General features: G+C 40.1%; 1 protein-coding gene across 1 annotated transcript; it reads right to left on the reverse strand.

Moving 5' to 3' along the window:
* Window positions 1-221: 221 nt before the first annotated feature.
* fd102C (forkhead domain 102C) lies at window positions 222-6,526 on the reverse strand. The gene has a single exon (XM_019054205.2). It carries the CDS (start codon window positions 5,359-5,361, stop codon window positions 4,279-4,281), a length of 1,083 nt encoding a protein of 360 aa, XP_018909750.2. The 5' UTR covers window positions 5,362-6,526; the 3' UTR covers window positions 222-4,278.
* Between the last annotated feature and the right edge of the window lie 6,198 nt (window positions 6,527-12,724).

Genomic DNA, 12,724 nt, shown 5'->3' on the forward strand with positions numbered 1-12,724 from the left:
CCAAACTTTAGCATCAACAGTAAACTTTTGCCTATTTCAACTGTGTAATCAAGTAATTCTTTTTGCTTTGCCCTGTTTTTTGCTCTTTATTCGTAGATCTGATTAAGTCAATTTTTATGTATAAAATAAAAATATGTTCGATCATTTGTCTAACTTCAAGTCTTGTAAATGGTTTGAATAAAAAATGAAGGTAACGGCGCAATAACAACTCTTAGTCGATCTGCAAGTTTCACAAATGTATTCTGAAATATTTTCTTTTACATATGGCACTTTATTTACAATAATTTTTAATTTTATATGTAATCTGCGTAACGAATATTTAAACAAATAAAAACAACATGAAATAAATCTCTGTACGATTCTCTAAAAACGACTATATACATTTCATAAGGAAAGTACTGTAGAAACAATCTTTACAATGAGGTAAAGAAAACAAATTAAAATATTTAGCTTCCCGAAAGGACCATCCATCATGCATAACGATCATTGAGTCTATTTTTCTACTTACATTAAAAAAACTTCACTGTTACCACCATGAGGATCCTTGACAAATTCGATCCACAAGAATTCTTCGATACTACTTTGAGCTATCTTGTCATGGAAATGAGGGTCATGTTTCAGTGAGAAGGTTCCTCGTAATAGCAAGACTCTGATTCTCTTGACAGTGCAGTCTAATGTGAATAACAAGGAAACAAGGGTCCTTGTGAATCAAATATGAAAAGGATTCTTGTTTTGGGAACAAGTATTTTTCCGGTGTATAGTTTTCACTTAATTCCCGTTGCCCCAACATAATGTCCTCTTCAGTAATTCATTTTTCTATAATAAGTCGATTAAGTCGTATCTACAAGTATTTTTTTGGTACAAATTTACACACAATTTCTTCATTAGTTTGTTATATACATAATAACATTTTATTTGCAAAAGACTAGCATATAAAATAACATTCACGCAAAAGACATTTTTTAAAATTTCGGCAGGATTGTAATACTTTGAGAATATTCATATTCATCGTTACGAGAAAGGTGGAAATAAGTTTTGGCTGTGTGCTTCAACTGACCAGGTATTCTTAATTTAGAAAATTGTTGTATCGAGTTTCTTACATTCACGTTCTCCAAAAAAAAATCTTGTCAAATAAAATTTTATTTCAAAGTGATGTCAATAAAAATTACATTTCTTCAAAAAAGAAGTATCAAATCGATGTAGATTGTTTCGATTATCTCACATGTTCCTCTCATGAAAAAAAAGGCAGAAAACAAATTTTGGTCCCATCGTAGAAAACAAAAATCATAATATTTTGGAAGCTGTTCTTATGAATATTTAAACACCAAACCCCACAAGTTGACAAACACATTTTGAAGAGGAAAAATAACAAGAGAGAAAACCAGAAAAAGATTGCAAAACAATCTTAAAATATTTCAATTTAATTCTCTTACGAAGAGTTTTGAAAACACATTTAAAACGTCCGAAGGGGCCAAAAAGTGTATTCAGGTACATGTTGGGGAGAAGAGGGGTATAATGAATCTGCATTTTAAAAATAAAATATAAAAACAATTTTTGAAGATAGCAGTAATCGTTTCTCAGTGAATCATAACTAAAATTACGATCACCCCGCGGAAAATTTGATATTATTTTCAATGCATAATTTTGCATTGATAAAAATCTTAGATTAAGGATGAATTTTGATTAAATTTTGTATATGGCAGCCAGACACATGCACTATTCAATTTGTTAGTCAAATTAACATATTTATTTGTGCGATTCGTTTTCTTTGCGATATTTTTGTGTTTCACATACAAATATCGGTCCAGTTTAGACCCTACTTGGTGATCCATTAAATGAAATAAATAAACGAGCTAACACAAGAATCTAAAATCTGTGTAGTACAAACTGAAAAGTAATGAGTTCGTAAGCAGCTAATGAGAAATTACATTGAAATACAGGGTAATTAATTTATCCGATTGAAAAAAATGATTTAAGCTGCAGTTAAGAACTAATGTTTGAGTTTATTCTTTAAATTTATATTTTCAGCTTGTCTGAGCTATTACCTCACGCTAAAAACAAATTAAATCATACATTTCTCAACTTAAAAATGTGAGATATCTATAGGTTCATTTTTTTTAATACTTCTCATTGTATCGATGGAAGTAAAGATTACTCTGCTGAAATTACATGCTTGCTGTATGCTCTTTAAACTTTCAAGAGGAACAGGTTCATGAAAGTTGATAAATTACGGAAGTTGGAAATGTGCAAAAAGTTCGCGGTGTCCAATTTATGAAACGCTAAGACTGCTGCCTTTACAATTTTCTGTGTTACCGTAATGTGGAATTCATCTCTCACAACATTTATATAAGTTTTGGATTAGGACTTCTGTCCTTTTATCTAAAGTTCAGATCACATTCTACCAGAAGTAGCAAATTTATAAAAATATTCAGAGAATAATCAAAGATAATTAAATTATCTCAAATATTCACCATGCGGATTTAGGATCGACAATTTATTTGAGTATTAACTATTAAAAAAGTTAAATCAAAGTTTCTGCCCAAAATCTTATACTTTTTTGTAAAATTGTACCTCATTTTTGAAAGGTACCGGAAAAACGAATGTGTTTTTGAGATAAATAATTTGTTTTCTAGAATTTAGAGCAAATGTTATGAGACAAAAAAAAACCTGTCTTTACTTGAGGGGAACAACATTAATGGAAGTAATTCTTATGTCAACGTCATTCTTCCCATTGACAATTAATGCATCAACTTTTAAGTGTAAATCACATAAACAGCATCAAGTATAGAGATGAACCATTTCTCAAAACTGCACTTTAATTTTAATTTCAAAGTATTTTTTAAAGTGCAGTTTTTCCTAACATTTTAATTTTCACGCACTATGGAATGATTGCCAGCTTATCTCTGAGATTTGAAATGAATACATAAAATAAGCTCATTCGGAACTTCTCTCATTTCTTCTTACGCGGCAAAATGAGGGCAAATTAAAAAGTTAAAAGCTATTAAGTCAGCATATATGACCGTCGACAGGAAGATTTACTTCATTCCACAGAATTCCAAAGCTGAGTTATTAAAATCAAACAATGACGGATATTCTATGAGCATTTTAGAACAAAAATCCCGAAAATTTGAAAGTGAGCTGGAGCCGTGACGGTTAGAAATTTTGCGGTCAAAAATGTGGTTTGGAGAGAGAACCTCTTAAAATTTTAATTTGAACCGGGAAGTTTATACAGAGCTTTACATCAAAACTTCCAAAACCACTTTTTTGACCCGCGCAATTTCACACAAATTGCTCTCTGGAGAAGTTTACATCTGTGGACTGCGGCCCCTTTTCTTGCAAGAGGTAACAAAGGGTGTTCTTTTTGAAAATTCTCAAGAGTAATTTTAATCAAGAGATGGTGCATGGTGCAACTTGACTGAATTTGAATCTAACAGAATTTTCTATACAAGTTAAAGGCTGTATTCATGATCATCCATGAAGTAGCTCCTCAGGAGGCTCCATATGGTTCCGATCGTGATGAAAGGAGGTAGAAGGAATTCATCATAAAAAGGACAATTTTTACGCAAATTTAGTAAAATCCAATGGAATAATTTCGGAAATAGATCATTGCGAGGAAAAAAAATGATTTTTCAAAAAGAAAATATGGTAGAAATACTTATATTTGATTACTTATAAGGTAAATATGAACCGACCTCAAAATCGTCAAGGCCTGCAAAACTGTATTTATATTTTTAATTTTTGGTCGTGGTCATAATCATTGCAATTCCTTGCGATCCATATCTAAAATAATGCTGTTGAATTTTACTGGAAATTTGTTGAAATGTTTATCTTCAAGCTGATATTCTAAGAACATTTTTAAACCTCCCCTGGCCCCGATGTAAACCATATACGTTCATAATATATGAGGCCCTTTTATAAAACAAGAAACAGAGGATTCAAAAATGCCTGGTCTTTCGGATTATCCGTAGTATCCAATACTATATTTCTTAATACGTTTGTGTAGTTCATGTAGATATAGATACAAGACATACTGTTCTTATAGAAGTTGCGATATTATTAGAGAAAATGCGAATAAGAAAAGAAAAAATATAAAGCTTCTGATTGGAGCGGAATTGTTTTTGAGGAATGAATATTGATTCGGCCCTCACTGACCAACAGTTCCAAACGAAGAACAAGAACATTAAACCTGGTTTCATCCATCTGAACACAGTCCATTTGGGTATCCTTCCGAATTAATTTGTGTCTTTAGCGTGAATTAGAAAAAAGAAAAAAACTAACCTAATCTACGGAGGTGACCGAGAGTGACTCGGCCTCGTTTTGTCTTCGGACTTGAAGTTGTTGGAGCGCTTGGAGTCTCCTGGCATGATGCTGGGCGGCCATGGTCTCGTAGTAGCGGGCCAGAACCTGCGGGTCGACCGGGAAGACAGGCGACAACCAGGAAGGAACACTCGTCCTCAGATCCTCCTTGTTGGACTCACCGTTGACCACGTCCACGTCCTCCTCCTCCTGGGAGGCCTCCTCGAGCATGGGCCTCTTCGTCTGCGGGCACTCCTTGTCGCCGTCGTCCGGGGCCAGGAGGGAGGCCATGTCGAACTGCCGCTTCCGCGAGGCCATCGACGGGAACGGCTGGAGGAAGACCGGCGTCGGCGGCCAGATCGACGGCGGGGGCGTCAGCGTCAGCGGCGGCGGGCTCGGCGAGTCCGTCCCGTCGTCCTCCACGGCGAGGCCCATGTGCTTCCGCACTTTCCGCTGGGCTTTCCGCCGGCGGAAGTCGCCCTTCCGGAAGTCGTCGATGTTGGCCGGGTGGATGGCCCAGTAGTGGCCTTTCCCGTTGGCGCTCCGCCCGGCCTTGACGAAGCAGTCGTTGAGCGACAGGTTGTGCCGGATGGAGTTCCGCCAGCCGGGGCCCCGCGTCCTGAAGTAGGGGTAGTTGTCCAGGATATACTGGTAGATATCCGAGAGCACGAGCTTGTTCTCCGGGGAGCTGAGGATGGCCATGGCGATGAGACCGATGTAGCTGTGCTGCGGCTTGGGTTCTTCCGGCTGGAGAGCGAGGTGGTGGAGGAGCGGCATGGACAGGGCCAGTCGCGGGTTGTAAGGGTGGTAGCCGGCGTTGGGCAGGAACTGTCCGTAGTTCTGGAACCTTAATCGCTCGGCTTGGATGGCGTAGTTGTAAAGCTGGAGTCGGTACTGGTCGATCGGGGGGAACACTCCCGCGGTGGCGGGTGGGAAATTCGGGGGACTCCCAGGCTCGGCCGGGCTCTTGAGGGTCGGCATGGTGGATAGCGACAGGTAGTGCGGCACCGGCGGGGAACTACTGCAAGGCGGGGTTGTGCACATTGTCACTGTAGGTTCCATCATTGTCACAAACACCGAAGGAAGTTGCACGGATTCGAGGAAAGCTCACACGCACAAACACGACACAGTCAAAAATCCATAGAGGTTAATCACAGTATGGTGGATGGATGGAGGGTTGGTCGGGCGATCGGCGAGGGAGAGCGGGAGACGTTAGCGATGGAGCGCGAGAGACACTGTTTTGACAGAGCGAAAGATTTATCGTCGAGCGGCAACCTCCCCGTCCCCGATATACGCCCTCTTATCCCCACTCCTGATAGGTTTCAAGTTTATATATACACTATAAATACACAAACACTGCGTTGTGTGCTCTGCAAGTATTTGGTAACAGGGGCGAGAGCGAGAGGAGAAGCGCGGATGCTGCGAGCGTCGGAGAGAGAGGGGGCAGCCGCGGAGAGAGGAGGGAGAAGGGAAAATATTTGAACAAATAATCACAGAAAGCGAGATCTGGAGAGGCTATGGGAGGGAGTTCGGGCGGCGCGCGCTGCGCGGCCCCTCATTGGCTGCCGGGGCGCAAGAGGAGCACCAATGTGTATTCTCATCTGGGAGCGCTAAACAAATAATGAATTTATTATAATGATAGGCCTCGTTGTCTCTCCTCTTTCTCGCTCTCTCCGCTCGGCTCGCTCCCCGCCGCGCCGTCTGTCTCCTTCCCACTCTCCTCCGCCTCTCAGCCGTTTTTCTGCTTTTTCAAGTTTCTCTCCTCAAAATATTTGAATACACATGCCTGCGCGGCTTAGCTTTTTCGTGTTTCAAACTTGATTTGCATAATAATCGTAATAATCATAATCATGGGCATAATTATGGCCGAGCTGCCGACGGCTTAAGTAATTCAATAGCAACTAAAACCCGTGAAAGTTATATCCGACCAGGAGGCTTAAAGGCGCGCAGCTTTCCGGCTTTGCGTGTCTGTACTTTAATTTTCTTGTTCGCCTCGTTCTGCTGTCGAGCACGCTAGATTCGGGCTCTTAGTTCTGAATTTCCGTGGATTATTTCCTGCTTTCATTTCAAACTTAATTTCTAAGGAGGATCGTCCGGGATCATTTTTTCATTATTTTCTTCAACACGGTATGCGATTCCCTGGAAAAATTAAACAAGGAGAGTGTTCTCTGAAACTCAAATTTTCCTTCCGTTTTTAAGAGCTTTGAATAAAATTTCAATGTCTCCCTAAATAAATTATAAAGGTGGTCTCTCAAACTAATGAATCAACCACAACTTTTCATGCTCGTTTGTTAAGAGAAAAAGAAAGGATTTTTTTTTTAAATCGAGTGGAGGAAAATAATAAAAAAAAGGTAAGTTCTATTTAAAAGACCTCGTGTGGCACATTTGTTTTTAAAAAATCATAACATTTTCGTTAGAATCATCATGACATCAGAGTTTTGTGAAACAATAAAACAAACCGATTTGCCTTTACTTGCGGCAATAATTCGGCAAAAACGGGCTACGTTACGCTGGCATTTTGGTACTAGGTATCCACGAAAAACGCCCCATTCTATGGATTATGACGTTACATATTGATCGTTCAGATCATAGGGCCAGATTGCCAGGAATGCTGGGGCACTGTAACACCCCGGTCCCCCCTGGGCGATTTTTCGTTTTATAATCACTATTTTTAATTCTTCATCTCAGCTAGAAATCCAACCAGGTCCTCTAGGGGCCCCTGCAGTTTAAAGATAGGCCCTAAGACTGGAATTTTGGGTGTCATGGGGCCCTTAAATTTTCGGATATTAGGCCCTCAATGAATTTTGGAACCTGAGGACCTGATACTGAAATTTCTGTAAATTTATGAAATCTTCGTTTTGCGGGTCCTAAATATATTGCTTCTTTCGTCTCATTCCGTCAAAAACAGTGCTTGTGCCATGATGACTCTGTTTACTTTGTTTACAATGCGTATCATAAACTGCATTTTGAAAAACAATTGGAGGAGGAGGAAAAAACATGCGATGGGCAATGTTTTGATCTTTCATTAGACCTTCTTTCTATTTACCAAAAATCGTCGTTTCCTACACGAAAGTGCGCATAACTACATTTCAACGATGTATAATATTTACTCTTCTGAGATACATTTTGTTGAGGAAACCATTGGTACTTTCTCGCTGAAAATTCCATGGATTTCTCTCCTTCGACTACACGCTCAAATCAGAGAAATTTTGGACAGCGATTGCGCAGTCTTATTTTTGGAAATCCTGAATTGCTTCTGCTAATTTTGCACCCCTAGAATCAGTGACGGTTCTTGAAAGTTGGCAACATCGATTTTCCCCCACTAAAAGCAATTAAAAATATCGATTTTTGAGACAAGCTGCCCTACCAAGAATCGATTGTTTTACATACATTTAAAGGGAAGAAAAATTGTGTTGTCAAGTTTCAATAATCGCCATTTGCTTGGAGTGGAGTTATTCGTACTTTTTCTGGGCTCTGGGAAACGACGGTGAAGGGTGATTGAGGGATTTATCCGATACGTTTAATTCCTCAATCAGTTTTCAGTTAATTAATGTATAAAAATAATTTGTACGGTTTTTGTAAAATTGCAATGCTATTATACTGCCTTCTCTCAAAATAAGATTTTCTTTTCATAAATATGTTTATTTATTTTTTTTTCTCAATTTTTCATGATACCTCTTCGAAGTCTCAAGTTTCCTCCCCCAGACCTCTCCGCCCTGTCTTTAAAACTTTCAGTTCACTGCCATCACTACCGCCACCACCCCATCGTGATCCCATACCTTCGGAGACATAGCAGAAACACAATGATAAAACAGCGAAGCACAACGAAAGGCGACTTAGCGAGATTCTGAACCGCAGTCCCGCCGGGGCGACCCCCCCCCCCCCTCCCCCTCGCAACCGAGGATCGATGAACCTGCTGTTCCTAAAAGGCAGAATGTCCACCACCAGATTACCCACAAAACGCCTTTGTTACTATGTGCGGTAGGGCTCATCTCGAATTGGACATGTTCCTTTTCGGAGAGAAACTGGTTCCCATTGGACGCGAAAGCGCGGAGGGGAGCACCGTGGGCGGAGCTTGGGCGGAGCTCTGGCGGAGGGCGGGATCGATCCGCGATTGGCCGGCCGAGCCTCACTCGACACCCCCCCCCCCCCCCGACTATCCCGCGGAGACCCTCTCCCCTCCCTTCCCTCCCCCCCGCGGACCCCTTCGATCGGAAATTAGCGTGCTCAGTTTGTGAGACGCACGGATTATTTTAAAATGCATTAGAGTCGTTTTAAAACTGCTTAACTGGTCCCCTCCTCTCGGTTTTTTTCACTCCCTGCGATACGAGCCGAGTTCTGTTACCTTCGGGAAGGTTTCACCTCGGGGGTAAAGCTCGGTGCCTGCTGTGAAAAGGAGGAAACCAACTACAGAAGTTTTTGCTTGGATGGTTGGCGTCTCACGAACGGCCTCGTGTTCATCTTCGTTTTGTAAACGCGTTGAAATTTCAAATTTGCAGTTACTTTTACTGCAAAACGCACGGGAAAAAAAACGACATTGGATCTAGAGTACATACTCTTGAAAACATTGACAAGAAAAAATACTCTTGATTCAATCGGATCGGCTTGAATCAAAACGAAATCCGCTTAAATTAAGAGGTTTAAGCTAGATTTTAAGCTTTTAGCTTGATTTAAGCTAGGTTCTGATTGAATCAAGAGTACTTTTTCTTGTCGATGTTTTTAAGAGTCTGGACTCTAGATCCAATGTGTTTTTTTTTTCAGTGCGGCAGAATGCTGTTACCAGCCTATTTTTGGCCGAGATAAACTGTTTCCTCTCAGCAGAGCTATACTATCGAGCCAAGGAAGAACGCCGTATGAACATCCAAGGGTTGCCAAATTTCCTTCGATAAAATGTATATTTTTGAGGAAAGCTATGAACATTTTTCTGTGAAATTTTTATAAACTCTGGGTGAAATTGCGAACAAAATTATATGAGAAATTGGAAGAAAAATATTTACAAATTTTCCCGGGAATTCGTGATTTACCGAAGGCAACATGGCAGTGCCTGAAGGTTTATGCGGCGTTTTTCCTTAGCAAGACGGTATAGCCGTCTTAAAAAGGAATGAGGGAGACGAATTTCGAACAAATCATCACTTAATACAAGACATCTTTTTCCGCCTGCAAGAACGTACATGCGGTTCAGCGTCGCTGAATTTCCGCTTTCAAACCGTATTTTTCCTAACGAAGCTTCCTCTGATTGCTCTTTTGATTGCCTGATTCCTTGCAAAAATCGAAAAAATGTTGGACAAAAATCGCATACTCGCATGCCTCTAAAAATTGAGCTATCATACTCAATTTGGCAATCTGGAAATAATATTACGTTCCTTTGTCTAAGGGAGGACGGATTCTGAGCACATGAATAAGTAGATGTGAAACTTTAAAAAGCTCCAGAACCCTTTAAATTTGATTAAGTGAACTCGAGAAAGAGATTAAAAAAATAGTTAGGAAGTAAATAGCAGTAGATCTATTTCGCATAAATTTAAATTTACCTATACCTAATTTCCACCGATAAGTGGAAACACCAGTCTTTCGTTTCAGTCTTAGAGCACGTGTTATGAACTTTTTTTTTCATGCTCCAAATTGTCTGCTCCACGTACGTATAGCACTCATATTTTGTATAAATAATCTAATGAACGGAAGTTTTCCTTCATTTATGTGCATATGCAACACGCGTTCCTAGAGGTCGAAATAGTGGTATCGCATATTCCTATACGCAGTGCACCGTAAATGCTACTTGATGTGGATTCAGTACTTTTTTTTGAGGTGAGGTGAGAGCATGAATATATGTAGAGGGTGCGTACAAATTTGTAGACTTTTAAGAACTTTCGTTTACTTTTTGCAGCTTAAATCACAGGAAGGATAACAAACTCCAATTTTTAACCCCGCATGTTTTTATAAACGCCGGGACTGCTCCTCTTTTTTAAAGCATGCATCTTCCTGGAGAGATTTTTCATTGTACATGAATTAAGATGGAAAGAAAAAAAAGCGGCGATGGTCGTCGGGACTTTGGAGGGGCCTTCCATTATTATGATTGTCGTAATTCATTAGGGCCTGACGCGGCCCACTTCTGAAAGGGTCCCGGTTTGGGAAACGCCCCGTCACAGTGCACAGAATCCCTTCTCAACTCTTTCGCGCGCAGCTTTCGTCCCTCCACAGGCATCGGTAAGCTGATCAAACAAAAGATAAAATTGAATAACAATTTATCACCGTCAACTCTGCCGGCCGATTCGAGTTTAACAGTTGGGCGCTTTCGGGGCGAGCGTTCGGAGGCAGTTCAAAGATTGTGGGAGTGTCATAAACTGTTATGATGCACAAACTGAGCGCACTGTCACACCCCTATCCCATTTCTTGTACCGAAAAATGGTGACAAGAGTCCCACAATACACGGTATAGGCACATGGACGGAAATCAGGTAGAGCCAAGGAAGGCCACCCCCCCCCCCCCCCAAAAAAAAAAAATCAGCTTGACCCCTTCCAGTAAATTTCACTGAAATAAAAGTTCGGTTGTATGAACCAAAGTTCGGTGTTCCATATCATCGCAACTAATTCGGTTTGTCAAACCAAATTTTTGGTTCGTCCAACCGACCAAAGTCTATTCTTGACATTTTTGAACAACATTTTGCGATGAAGAATAAATATTTTTGGTTCATTTTAGAAGCGATGAATGTGTTTATTAGTTAATCTGTACCCAAAGGTGGAGAAATGGTGCTGGGTCCACACCATTTCGCGGGGAAAACAAAGCCTAGAAGTTCCAAAAATTTCAATTTAGAGTCGAAAAAATAATTTTTTTAAAAATTTTTCAAGTTTTTTTTATTAAAAAAAAAATTCTCTTTTGGCTCTTATTGAACTTTTTGGAACTTCTTGACTTTTTTTTCTCTGCGAAACGGTGTAGACCCAGTTAGCACCTTTCCTCCACTTTGTTACAATGCTACATACAGTTCGGGCCATTTTTTAGTGTTTTATTTCTGGTGCATCTGTACAGAAAGTTGCTTTTATAGAAGAGTTAAAGACAGTAGTTCCTTATTGTTAAATTTGGTCCATTTTATGCTTTAACACGATTCTCGTGTGTTTCTACACCAACAAAAGATGCATTCAGTTGACCTCATTCCTCGTGTGGAACAGGAACATTATTGTTGGGATAGAGTTTGGTTTCGGCGGCTACCATCGCCGGCTACTGCTCCTGATGCGGATGCTATAAATATTTAGTTAGGAGAGACAGTGAGCGAGGGGATCCAGTGGGAATCGAGGATTGAGGAGCGGCGCCCGATCAAAGGAAGCCTCCGTAGGCGCAATTAGCGGCAGTTCTCTATTTAATAGTGTAAAGTAAGGGCGGTCTGCTCCGTCACCTAATAACAGGCCCGAAAGCCAAGGCTCCGAACCGCCAACCGCTCAACTTGAGTGTATCGCAATCAGTGCTTGCACTGACATTCGATAAAAATTAACTCTTCTCGTCTCTATTCATCGATTGATGATGTATCGCATGGTGGATAAGCGATTGTCTCTTCAGCTTTAGATAAGAGGATGGCTTTTGGGTCGGTTTGTGATGGTCACTGAATCGTGTTTTAATGGTTTCAACACTAAATGTAGGTGTCTGGGAAGTTGCACCCTGACTTTTAAAATTTAAAATTGTCTCTTTTGGTCATCATTTGCTCACCTCAAAAATAACTTTCATTTTTTTTATTCAGGCATGTACCCACCAAAAATTGAACTGAATTTTCAGAGACATCATTGACCCTGGACATGAAGATTAGCAAAAATAAATAGGATCATTCCAAACGCCGTGTGCTGCAGTTTATGTCTGATATTCGAGCAATCGCACATCGAAGGGCACTATGGGTGTGATGTCGTCCACCAGGGTAGTGGTTTCTTCCACATCAATGTCATTCATGTTTTATTTTGAGCAACCAGTTCAAATTTGGGCATCACTGATGGATGAAACCAAAGTGGAAGAAACCATGTTATGTACTACCGCGGTGCGGATGACGTCATACGCCATGTTTTTCGATGAACGATATTTCTGTTAATGTTGGATGTAGAAATTTGGCATTTTAACAGATCATATCTAATTGTATGCAACTCTGTAAGCTTAAACCATCAGAATATGAATTAGACTCTTAAAACTTAATATTTTTTCTACAGTCGATTAAGAGATTACTAATATTTTAAGTGACGAGTTTTGCAAGTGGGCATTATTGTCATCAATCTTTATCAAAATCCAGCAATAGATTGAAATCCATTGTCCCATCTATGTTTGATGTACTCATTCCGTTACCATGCCACTTTATTGATAAACGAAACCGTCAGGAGTACATTTGTAGGCCATGAGTAAAAAAATAAATAAATAAAATAAAATAAAAATCCTCCTTAAAAAGTTTTGAAGCTGAACCGCG

This window comes from Bemisia tabaci, chromosome 1 (genome assembly GCF_918797505.1).
Source record: "Bemisia tabaci chromosome 1, PGI_BMITA_v3".
NCBI lineage: Eukaryota > Metazoa > Arthropoda > Insecta > Hemiptera > Aleyrodidae > Bemisia > Bemisia tabaci.